This window comes from Pteropus vampyrus, unplaced genomic scaffold (assembly GCF_000151845.1).
Source record: "Pteropus vampyrus isolate Shadow unplaced genomic scaffold, Pvam_2.0 Scaffold51, whole genome shotgun sequence".
Classification (NCBI taxonomy): domain Eukaryota; kingdom Metazoa; phylum Chordata; class Mammalia; order Chiroptera; family Pteropodidae; genus Pteropus; species Pteropus vampyrus.
In genome coordinates, this window is record NW_011888832.1 from 5379332 (window position 1) to 5391515 (window position 12184).

Consider the following 12184-nt stretch of genomic DNA (forward strand, 5'->3'; position numbering starts at 1 on the left):
TTATTCTCATCGGAGCGAAGGCTGATTGATGGCCACTCTGAGGTTCAAATAAGATTGAGACGAAACATCTGTTCAGGGAGGGAGGGGGAAATGCCGAGAGAGGAAGAGGGGAAAGGGGGGAAAAAAGCCTTTTTTGGGCTAAAAATATCATGTCCCTTCCACTCGCCCCCCGTCCCTGCCCAAGTTAAAACATGTGATGAAATTCAACTTTTAAAACCTAACCCCGAGCTACTTGAAACTATGAAAGCCTTCTCGGGATCTGACACAAGTCAGAATTTCCACTGTTCAAGCTGAGCTTTTATGAAGAACAGACTTAAGAGAAACTGCTGTCACCGCTGAAACCTGGGCTTCTGGGGGGACCGCAGTGGAGTGGAGTCAGCCAACTGCCACTCGCCAGCAGGACGGGCTCTGAACTGACTGAGAGAAGCCAGCAGGGTGGCCTGCCTGCCCCCTCCGTCTGGGGGTACCTGCTGCTCTCCAGTGAACTCCCCTCCTTCTCGGGCTTTGGGGGACAACAGCCAGCCCCTGCGACTGACCAGCCTTGCCCAAGAGTCACGTGGATCCACCTGTGTCCTCTCTCTCTGCACGCTCCCCGAACCCCAGACTCGGCGTCCACCTGCCTGCTCAGCATCTCCACTCGGATATCCAACAGGCATCGTGAGCCCGACACGCCCGATCTCAAAAGCCTTGACTGTCACCTGCCAAAACTTCCACTGCAGAAGTGACAGCAGCATTTCCTTAGTTCCTTAAGCCCAAAGTCTGGATGCATCCAGGGTTCCTCTCTCCCCCCCTCTCTCTCTCTCTCTCTCTCTCTCTCTCATGCCCCCTTCCACCCTCCTTCCCAGCCCCACGGTGGTCACCTTAGGCCAGCGCCATCGACTCCCGATGGCATTACCGCAGTCACCTCCTGTTTTCATTGCTTCCTTCCTCCCTCTGCAAGACCATCCTTCCCAGAAGCCACAATCAGCTTGTTCGAATGAAGGTCAGAACCTGGCGTTCAGCTAACTAGGACTTTCCAAGGGGTTCTCTTGAACAGCAGCACGAGCCCCGAGCACACGGCCTCGCCCCTGCCGGCTGCCCTGCCCTCGTCCCCATTGTCCTCGCTCCACACGGGGCCCCTTCCTCTCCTTCCCTCAACCCCAGTTCCTTCACCTCGGGGCTCTGCTCGCTCCTCCCGGATGTTCTCCCTCCGCATCCGCCCGTGGCTGGCTCCTTCCTGGAATCTTCATCTCAGCTGAAATGTCACCTCCCCACAGAGGCCTGGTCACCCTCAACCCTTCACAGGGCTTCACCCGCTCACAGAGCACCACTGCCGGGCACTTGCATGCTCGCTGCCCGGTGTGTGTATTCACCACCTGCCTCCCGACGTGGACAGTCTGACGGCAGGGCCCACCTGCCTTGCTTATAGCTGAGGACCCCAGGCCCACGAGGGCCCCCACCTGCAGCAGGTGCTCAGCCAGCACTTGCTGAATGAGGAGCTAGAGGCCTGAGTTCTGATCTAGGTCTGCTATGTGGCCCTAGACAGGTCACATCCCCTCTCTGGGCCTCTGCTCTCCATCCACAAATGAAGGAGCTTCTCAGCTCTGTGAACTGCTGACCTCTCACGCCTGGGAGGACCAGCTTGGGCCCTGAGTGGCATCCACGGGACCAGCCTGTGTGGCCTAAGGCAGGGGTCACCAGACTTCAGTGACTTCACAGTGTCCACTACATCCTTCTAGTGAGTATTTATTGAGCATTTACAGCCTGCCAGACCCTGTGCCACACAGAGAGTGGAAGGGGCCATTCGGAAATTCCGATAGGATTAAAGAAGCTTTGAAAATAGGCCTTTGATCTGGACTAGCAAATGCTTATAAACACGCTGGCCGACTCCATCAAGGAAGACGGACCCATGAAACAAGTACCGTGACAGGTCACATACGCAGGGCACTTAGCCAGCACCAGCGCTGTTCTCTGGGCCCACGTGAACGACCCCACTGTCTCCACGGGAACCTGAGGAAGGAAGGCTGTGACTGCCCCCAGCGAGCAAACTGAAGCACAGAGAAGTTAAGCGGCTCGCTCGAGGTCACACAGTGAGTCGTGGTGCAGCCTGGCTGGAACCGGGGTCTGACCTGCAGAGTCCCAGAAGGGCAGAATAAAAGCCGGGGGAGAAGACACCTCTTGTGGACTCTGGTGGCAGAGGCAGAATTCGGGGCCCGTGCACATCGGGACAGGCCCTGGGTCTCAGTCCCAGGACCACTGCCCCATTCGGCGGGACCAGCCGCTCCAGGCACGTCCACCCTGGGGCCAGGGAAGCGGATGCCCCGCGGGTCCTGCCAGGCCAAGCGCAGGCGGGGACCAGGCAGGACAGCGCAGCTGGGCCCACGGGGAGGGCGCCCTTCCGAGCAGGGCGAGCGGGCTGGATGGGCTCTGAGAGCCAGCCTCCTGTGGAAGATGCCAGGTGGGTGGCATCTGCCAGCCTCCACCCCCAGGCAAAGAGGTCGGAGGACAAGGAATCGGCACCTGGGCATGGATGCCGAGGGTCAGTGGGCGGAGGCCAGAGGGCGAGGCAGGGGCCGGGGCGGCACTGGGTGGGAGGGGGAGAGGAGACCCGGAGAGAAGGGGCCATTCGCAGGCCTTTCCCTTCGACGGGCACAGAGCAAGAGCTGCAGCCTGTGGGGGTCGGGAGGACACCCTGAGACCCAGCACTTCCTGGGGGCCACTCAGGGTGACACGGACCTGCCATTCAGGCCTGGCACCAATTTTCACCACAAACCACTGTCTGCTACCACCTGTCATCCGGCCCCACTGGGGAGGCTGAGAAGCCAGGTGGGTGCTGGACGGAAGTGTGGGGTTGACGGTCCCCTGTCCTTGCGGGGTCAGCAGAGCGGGGGTGGGGGGTTGGGGTGGGTTCCATTCCCTTTCTCCCCACTAAAGCCACAGGTCCCGCCCCTGCCACGCCCCGCCAGCTCTGAGCCTGGGACTTTTGATGGTTACTTTGTTCTCTCCACAGTTCAAAAGGACCTCGGCAGCCCTCAGCCCTCGCACCAAGCCCAGCCTTAATCTCCCATCCCTAGTGCTCCCAGCTGGCCAGTTAAGGCGGTTAAGACTCTGGATTAGGGCCGGCTTTACATAACAACGCAGGAGCTAAAGCCATCCTCTCCTGGGATGGCTAAAAGACTTCTTTTTATCTTCACTCCTCAGATGGCCTTTTTTCCCTCCCTTAAACAGCCTTCCCGCCCGCCAAGAGGCAATGAACTTGGCCAACGGGAAGACAAAGGAGAGATTCAGGATTCGGCCCAGCCCCACAGAGGGACATCTGCAGCCCCACTCCGGGCGAGGTGGCTGCCTCTCCGTGGCCAGGACTGGGCAGCACCTGCTCTCCCCAGGCCTGGCCGAGTGGTGGCCCGCCGCCCACAGCCGTGCTCCGCAACCTGGGGCGGGCAGCCAGGGAGCCACAGACGGTCCCCGGGCCCAGCCTCCCCACTGGGCACGCAAGCCGGGGCAGCCCGCTGCCGTCGCTTCCCGCGTTCCCTCGTTAATTCTGCCTTCAGTCTCTCGTTTCACGAGGAACACGCGACTACGTGCTCGTGGAAGTCAGGGCATTCCGGTTACACTGAGCCCTCCCGGACCGCTCTCCAACTTCGGTCTGCTCCCCCGTGTATAGGCGGAGCTGCTGTTTTTGTCCGTCGAGGCCCCCAGCTCCACAGTAACACGCGTGTACGGTACATACACACGTATGACGAAACGGTGCTGTCTGGGCCTTCGCTCACGTGACAGACGCCACGGTCCAGAGCGTAACGCGTCCCTCCGCAACCCGGTGCAACTTTTACTTTCTGTGCTTCTGCACAAGCTTTTGTTTGCGGAGAAAGGGCTGGAATGCTTGACCGCCGACAGCCTAGTCCAACCCCCAGTTGGGAAACTGAGGCGGGCGGGTGGCTCCCAACTCCCCCCCTCGTCGGTGGTGGCACAGGTGTGCCTGGACACCATCAGGGACAGGCAGGAGGCCCGAAGCCCGACACGCAGCCGGTGGGCCACAGGGCCAGACTGAGCGCCACCACCCTCATACCCTTTGCCCCTGAGCTGGGACCGTCGGGCACCTCGTATGTACCCCCCACCCATTAACTGAAGTTTGTAAGTGCCACCCCCACAGTGGTTCACCCACCTACGAGGTGCCCACATCCTCTCAGCACCCACCGAGTCCTACTCTACGTCCCCACCCATCATTATAGAGGGCAAGTGGGTCCAGAGAGGGAGAGACCTGGCCAAGGGCCATAGCAAGTCACTGCCGGAGCTGGGGGGGACCCAGGGCGGGCTCCCAGGCCAGTGCTCTTTCTGCTCCATGGCGACAGGGCTCATTCTCTGCATGCGGACACTCAACAAGGTGGCTCTCCCTTTCAGAGAGAGGTAGACCCCGCGGGCAGGGTCGTGTCTGAAATCAGTTACGTGACTTCAGACCGAGCTTCAACGGACAGAGAAGGGCCTCGTTTCGGGCAGTGACCCGGGATTCAAAAAATGATGGACAGAGAGAAAGACAGATGGAGAGAGAGAAGGACGATAACTGGAGGATGGTCAAATGGCTTAAAGGATGAGCGATGGATGAAGAGGAGGTGGGCAGGGGAGGGGTTACGGGTGGCTAAGTGGTAGACAAGAGCTGGCTGGCTGACGGATGAGTAACAGAAGCCTAGGCAGGTGAAAGAATGGGCAGTGCACAGGGATGGGTGGGTGATGGGTGCAGCGACAGCTGGCTGGCTGGATGAGTGCCAGGTGGGTGGGTCGTGGCTTAGTGGATGGGTAGGTGATGAGTGAGTGACAGGTGGATGAATGGGAGATGAGAGGCCGGGTGAGTGGCTGGATGGATAGTGAATGTCCAATGGATGGAATACATGGACGGATGGATGAGCAAGACAATGAACTTGCTAATAAGTTACCATGTGAATGAACAAACAGATAGATAAACGGAATGAGCGCTGAACCCCAGGAAATCAATGTCCGAAGTCACCTCAGTTCCCAGGGTCGACAGCCTATATACCTTCACCTGACTCCTCAGACCTTCTCTAAGCACCTAGTCCTGACATTTTTCCACGGAGCCAAGGATGACAGCCGAGGCTTGGGGGAGTCCCTGTTGCAGCCACCAGATCTGCAGGCAAACACTCAAGGGAGACACCCACGGTCTGTCCATGAAAGTCCTCCCCTTTGAGTGAGGCCTGTTTGCAAGCGAACAAAGTTTGATAGCTAGTCCCCAGCCTGCCTCCAAGTCCTGGGCAACTGAGTGGCTCTTAAAACAGTGTTTCTCAAAGTGCAACATGCAGACAAGTCACTTGGGGGCCTATTAAAACACAGCCTGGACTCGGCGGGCCTGGCGTGGAGGCTGAGAGTCTACATTTATAACGGCTTTCGAGCCAGATGTGGCCACAGTCCTCAAGTGGGGCTAAGGCTCCCCTGGAGAAACTCTTGGCACTGTCTGCTCTCCCTTCAAGGCCCCACGGGACCCCAAGGACTAGATCCCTCCCAGAGACCCTTGGGCCCCCGGCTCTCCTGCCAGCTGCCTGCCCCCGCCCCCAACAGAGAGGGCCTCAGTGTCCCAAGTCCAGCATTTCTCCCCTCTGCGTCCAGTAGAAGATGGAAGCACCATCCCCTTGAGCAAACACTTTCAGGCGCCACCCGTTCCTTGCACCACCTTGAGGAGTCATGCAGGGAGAAGGCCCTCATTCCCGGTCTGCAAATGTGGAAACGAAGGCTCGGGAAGGGTCACGTGGCCTCCCCAAGGTCAAGTCAGCACGCCAGTGGCGGCTGCCCCCCCACCTAGTGTCCCGATTCGTTCTACGACATTGAGGTTCCCCTCGAGAAAGAAGGATGAAAGCTACAGAGAGGGGTGTGCGTGTGCGTGAGCGTGAGTATGTGGGCACGTGTGCATGTGTCACATGTGTGCGTGCGTGAGCATGTGGGCATGTGTGCATGTGTTGCATGTGTGCATATGTGTGAGCATGTGGGCATGTGTGCACGTGTCACATGTGTGTACGTGCGTGAGCATGTGGGCACGTGTGCATGTGTTGCGTGTGTGTGCATGTGTTGCGTGTGTGCGTGTGCATGTGCATGCACACACTTGTGCTCCAGGTGAGCGACACGAATGGAGAGTTGGGGGAGCATAATGCCTCCTCCAGGCAGCGCTTTCCACCTGCCTGACACTGGGGAGCCTGCGAGTAGCCGCGATGATCCCCTCCCAACAGAGAAGCTGAGGGGCAACGACCTGTCCAAGGTCCCACAGCTGACACAGAGTGGGGCCAGCATGGGCACCCAAGCGGTCTGGCTCCCCCCAGGACTTGAACCCATGAAGCCACACTTCCCAGTTGCTCCTCACCGCACCCCTCACCCTCACCAAGAGGCAGAGTCCGATCCCCCGCCTGGTGTGCGAATTTTATGCAGGGTACTCGGGACGTGCGGTAGACCAGACAGCCCCATCCCCACCTCAGTGGCCCCTGGGAGAAGCACAATGGATTCCAGTACCTTCCAGCTGAAAGTCTTCCTGTTCCTCCTCGCTGAGTGTTTCTCTGAAAACTTCGCCCACGAGCTCCTAGAGGAAGACAAACAGGGTTATTACAGAAGTACTGGGCTCAGGGAGGAATCTGGCACCCCACAGACATGTGCCTTGGCTGCTTGCAAGGGAGCAGGGCCCCCGTCCTGACTCTCCTGATGGGAATTTAGGTCAGCCGAGGTACATCCTGCCACAGTGGAATAGCTCATCTCCACACTGCTTTCCAGGAAGTAAGTTTTCTCAGTCTACAGCCCACTGTGACGCACCACACCGGACCACACTTCCACCTTCCATGCCCGAAAAAGACAAACACAAGCTCAGGAAACAACTCTCCTCATGTGCCGTGCTGAGCCACCTCGATGGGGTCGGGCCCGGCGAGCCTCCCCGGTCACCCCAACAAGAGATCTCAACTTGGGTCCTTCCCCCAGCACAGGGTCCCAGGCGGGCCATCTCGATGGGTTTATAAAGAGGGCCTGACATGGTCCACCACTCCCGCCTCCGCCCACCCCTCGAACACAAACCCGAGCTCCTCCGCACAGGAGTTAGGAACTCACACGCTCTGGCTTCAGGCACGCCTGCCACGCCTCCCCACACACACACCATCCGACCAGTGATCCCTACACGCTCCTTGCCTGTCCCCACACGTGACTCATAGATGTCTGGCCTCTCCTCCCATACGGCAGAGCTGGTCCCAGTTGGCCAGGGGAGTGTGGTTGGTCGGTTCATGGGCTGGGATATTTCTGGGATGTCGACAAAGGTCTCATCCACCTGACCCCACCCAGCAGGACGGCTCCAGGGAAGAGGCCAGACTAGCGCTTGTCATATCGTGTGCTGTGTTTCCTGGTATTCTGCCAAGAAGCATTCTGTGATCAAAAAGGATGGTTTTTTTTGTTTTTGTTTTGTTTTTTTTATGCTGACATCAGCCAAAATAAACTTTATTTATTTTTTTAATTGAAGAAAAGATTAAAAAAATTTTTTAGGGTCCCTTACTGCAGGACTTGCTATGGGAACGGACGCTGCAGATACCCAAATAATGTAGCAGCTTACACTGCATTCCTCAGAGCTATTCAGAGCAGAGTTTTATCTCTCACAAGCATGCCATGGGGTTCGTGTTCCGAGGAACCCACTTTGGGAATCGCTCCTCACTGGCGGGGAGGTTTGAGGGATACCACCTTCTCTCTCTCTCGATGCCCACAGTTACGCTATGGCCGTGCTTCTCAAACCACAAAATGACGAGTGATTAAAAAAAAAAAAAAGCTGTCACTCACTTCTCTTTATTGAAAAAAAGCGAAAAGGAGAAGAAAAAGCGCCTTGAAAAATTATATTCGAAAAAATCCTGTACCTCAGATGCTTAAAAGAAAAAACAGTGGTCATCTTGATTAGCAAAAAAAAAAAAAAGTAAGCTTTAAATTTAAAAAATGCTTTGTACAGCTGACCTTGCCAACTGGACGCAGCTGGGGTAAGTGTCCTGCTCTGCTGTTTTGCTTTTCAGAGAAACGGGTAGCGTCCGGCGGGCTGAGGGGGGTCCTGGCCGTGCTCTTTCTTCCTTTGCATTGCTCGGGGGCCTTGCGCCCTCCTCCTCACAGGGTGTTCACAGGTGGTCATTCAGACACCTGGAGTCCCGTTGACTTCAAAACCGGGCTCCGTTCTCTCTCCAGTCGGGGTGGCTTCTCTCTCCTCCGCCGCCAGTTATCACAATCACGGAACATTTCCCGGGCTTGTAAACTGGCAGTTTGTGTTAACAGAGCCGGAGCTGACAGGGGAGCTGCGGGACGGTGACAGCAAAGGAAGGCGCCCAGGTGGCATCGCGAGATGGCTGGGACGCCCCGGCAGCCAATTAAAGCCAGCCTTTCATGCCCGAGAAGACGGCTGCCGCCTCCGCCGAAAGCCTGGCGGGCAGCCCTTCCTCACAGGAGCAGGTGACCGTCTTCAAGAGAGCCACAGACCTCTGCGTTCCGAGGTCCCGGGGGCCCGGCGCTGACCTCGGCCGCCGCCCCCACCACTGCCGGCAAGTCCGGCAGGATCCGCCACACAAAGGCTTCAGAGCACTCGTCTTAGTCTTTCCACCGGCACACGTGGAGGAGTTTAAAGACCCCAGACGTCGCCACCGACAAAGCAGCCCTCTGGGACCCCGTAACGAAGCCTCAGCGCGGTAAACACGCCCACGGCCATCACTGGGATGCTGGCTTTAACGCTCTCTGAGAAGAGCTGTCAGCCGGGAGGACCGAGCTCTCTGACACATGAAAGGGGTGGCACCTGCTCACTGATGCAGGGTCCTGGCACGTTCTGGGGTCAGTCTCTTCCCGCTACACCATGCCCTGCTCTGCGTAGCACTTCGAGCCCTCTGCAGCACCACGGCCTGCCGACACAGCGTGCGGGGCAGACGCCTGACTCCCGTGAAAACCCATTTCCTCCCCAGGGCCAGACGGGCCGGGGCCTGTGGTCCCCACGCCTTGACGTGCTAGGTCCCCTTGCCCTTGGACCCAGGGCCAGCCATGGCATTCTCAGACCCTCAGTCTGCCTGTCTGTAAAATGGGCACGCCGATAAACCCCCACAATGTGACGGCTGACGCGGTGCGCTGCTCACGTGCCAGGCACCGTGCTGGGCACTTCCTATGCATTAAGTCCCTGACTCGTCGCGATAGCCCAGCTCTTTCCACCTCTCGAGGAATGGATGCTTGTAAAAATGCCCTGCCAATTGCAAAGTGAGGCGTATAATTGTTCCTAGTTTTTTTCTTCAAAGGAGGGGATCCCCAACCCTCAAGGACCATACGAGACAGGAAAATAATGCTAATGACAGCCACTCACGTCGCCTACCCCACGCTCACGGTGTCTGAGGCCCTGACCGACGGGCCTCACACAGGACCCTCTGGAGAAAGGGCTCCCACTAGCTCTGTCCCCAAACGAGGAGGGGGCTCCGAGAGGCCAGTGACAGGCTCCAGGTCACCAGCCAGTGAAGGGCGGGGCCAGCATCTTTGATGCCCTACCTGAGCTTGTACGGTAGAATCAGGGCTCCTGCGGGCACAGGGACAGAGGTGGCCAAGGTGGCACTCGCCAGGGACCAAAGGTCACACTTAAAGAAGTCCAGAAAAGCAGCCAAGTGGGGCAGAGGCCAAGTACGCCCATCAGGTCTCCAAGGCCTCCACGGCCCTTACCCACTAGGTTTGGGCCTTGGCCGAGCCCTGGCTGGGAGCCCTGTCTGCAAGGTGCCTCGACCACCACGAGCCCCACCGGCAGCCTCGCTGCCCAGGGCGCAGGCGTGGAACTCGGGCGGGTCAGGCCGCGGTTCAGACCCCAGCTCTGCCTCACACGGGCTATGTCACCCGGGTGAGGGAGCTTTATCTCCAAGGTACACACGCACACACTCACGCACACACGCGCGCACACACGCACGCACACACGCACACGGAGGACAGCAGTCACGACATCCTCGGGTGGCTGTGAGGATCAGGTGAGCCACTGAGTATAAAGTGCTTGGCTGTGCCTGACACCATGACTGGGACTCCAGACATCGGGGGCTGCTGTCACTGCTGCTGTTATTGTCGGGGGCCATCAGAGCACGGCTGGGAGAAGCCGAAAGGCTCGCCAGGCCCAAGATGCTCCCCCAGGCACCTAGAAACATGGCCCCGTCCTGCCTGGCTCTGTGCATGGTCCTCGTGAGGTAGCACCATTACTACCCCAACTCTACGGATGAGAAAGCTGAGGCACAGAGGGTAAGGACCGGCCCAAGGTCGCACAGCCAGTCAGAGTCAGACCCAGGACTGCAGGCCGACCTCCTGGCTGCAGAGCCCACATCCTTCGCCCTGCCCCGTAAGAAGCCCGGTGTGTGGCCTGATTCACAGTGACCTCACTGGACCGCTTCCTCCATCTACTCAGCCACCCCTCTGTCCCCGGTCCCAGGCTTCCTCTCCTCTGGCCTCCGGGACAGGCCGCCTCAGCCTCTGCTCCAAGTTCAATCAAAGGCTGCCTGGGTCCCCAGCCCTCCTGCCCGCCCCTCCCAAGCCTGGTGCCAGGCTGCGCCCCGCCCTGTGGCTGAGCCTGGGGGCCCCACAGGCCACAGGGCCCGGACTTGCCCCTCCTGCGACCCAGCACAGCCCTTCCTCGCCCCGCACCGGGCCCCAGGAAGTGAGGCCAGCTCCTCCGGGCGCCGAGTGTGCAGCCAGCACCAGCCTGGAGCCCTGAATCGCAGGCACGATGCCTTATAAGGCCTCCGGGGACGGGAAACCACATCAAAGCAGGGCCTTGGGGAGCGGGCTGGGTTCGGTTGGGGTTTCTCCTCTTTGTCTCTGCGACTTAGTACCCCTGGGCTTCGTGTCCCCCGCCCGCCCCAGCCGTCCTCTGTCAATCTTCCTAAGAGCTAACAGATGTTGGTGCCACGGGTTTCCAAGGGAACTCCTGGTGCCCACAGCACACGGCCCACCTCACGGACTGCAGGAACGCCCAGGGCTGGGGCAGCCCGGGGAGGGGAGAGGCGGGAGGCAGGACCCGGCCGCCCGGCACCCCTTCTGTCCAAGCGTCCAAGCCGTCTGCCTGGAGCTGCCCCGGGAAACTCCTGGCCAGCTCTCTCCCCCAGCACGCTGTGCAGGTGGCCGGGCCAGCCTCGCCGAGAGCCAGCGCCCGCGGTCGCGTGTGGGCACGCTCTACCCTGACCTGCCAGGCCTGGGAGTCAGGGCGCCCGCCCACCCGCTGGGCAGTGGGGGCCAGCAGACACCTGACGTAACCCCTCCAGCCCCCTTTCATTTCGCCCTTCTGTAAAATGGGGATTTAGGTGATCAAGCGGAGTTAGCGAGGAGTAGGTGGGCGTCTGAGGCACAGGTGGGGAGCACTGGGTCTGAGCTCTGTCCCCCTCCTGCGGCACCGTGCTTCTCATGCACTCAGAACCCCCCTCCCCAACACATACACACTCATCCTCGCAAAAGCCTACTGCCCAGCGACTTCCGGCCTCAGCGTCCACCCGGGACCACACTCACACGTGCGCACAGGGAGGCACGTCCGGGTTCAGGGCAGTTGACAGTCACTCAGAAATGTGCTGAACGCCCATCGGAGAAAACTGCCATGTCCATGCAGGGGACGTCATGCAGGGGACGTCATGCAGGGGTTCAGCGGAACCAGGCAGATCTGTAAACACTGCCACGCAGAGGCACACCACGTGGATGATGCTACGTGTACGGCAAAGAGCACAGCAACTCGCACCTGCACTGTGAGATCACACGGTACCCACGGCCATCCCGGGGGAGGGGGGGGTGGGGAATAGAGGTGGATGGGAAATGGGCGTCGGAAACTTCAGCCTTATGGGAACTGTTTTTAAGACGAGGACATTCGTGTGACGCTTGGGTCACATGAGAAAGCCTAGTTTAACAAAAGCCCACACAATAACCCACTGAACGAGGACGTGAGGCTTGAGAAGAAAAAGCACACGGCTGAGTTAGAACCTTCCGCCCTGGCTCCTCGTCCCAGAACGGGGCGGCAGGCCGAGAGGCTGTCCACGGCCCCCTCAAGCACAGACCGTCTGAGAGTCCAGCCCCACACAGAGCAGCGGGCAGACCCAGGAGTCACGCGAATGGGAGGAAAAGCAGCGCCACCCACTCTCCGGGCCTCGCGTCCCCATCTCCAACTGTAACCTCTGGACCTTAGTTCCTTCCGCCCCCCGGGCCTTCTCTGGCCTCCAGAGCC

General features: G+C 59.3%; 1 protein-coding gene across 1 annotated transcript in view; it reads right to left on the reverse strand.

The window, feature by feature from the left end:
* Positions 1-12184, reverse strand: part of NKD1 (naked cuticle homolog 1) — a 149143-nt gene that overhangs the window by 19304 nt on the left and 117655 nt on the right. Inside the window, exons 5-6 of the mRNA XM_011360187.2 lie at positions 6484-6550; positions 2363-2499 (exon numbers count right to left, since the gene is read on the reverse strand). Coding sequence (XP_011358489.1) covers positions 2363-2499; positions 6484-6550 — 204 coding nt within the window. The remainder of the gene's footprint in view (positions 1-2362; positions 2500-6483; positions 6551-12184) is intronic.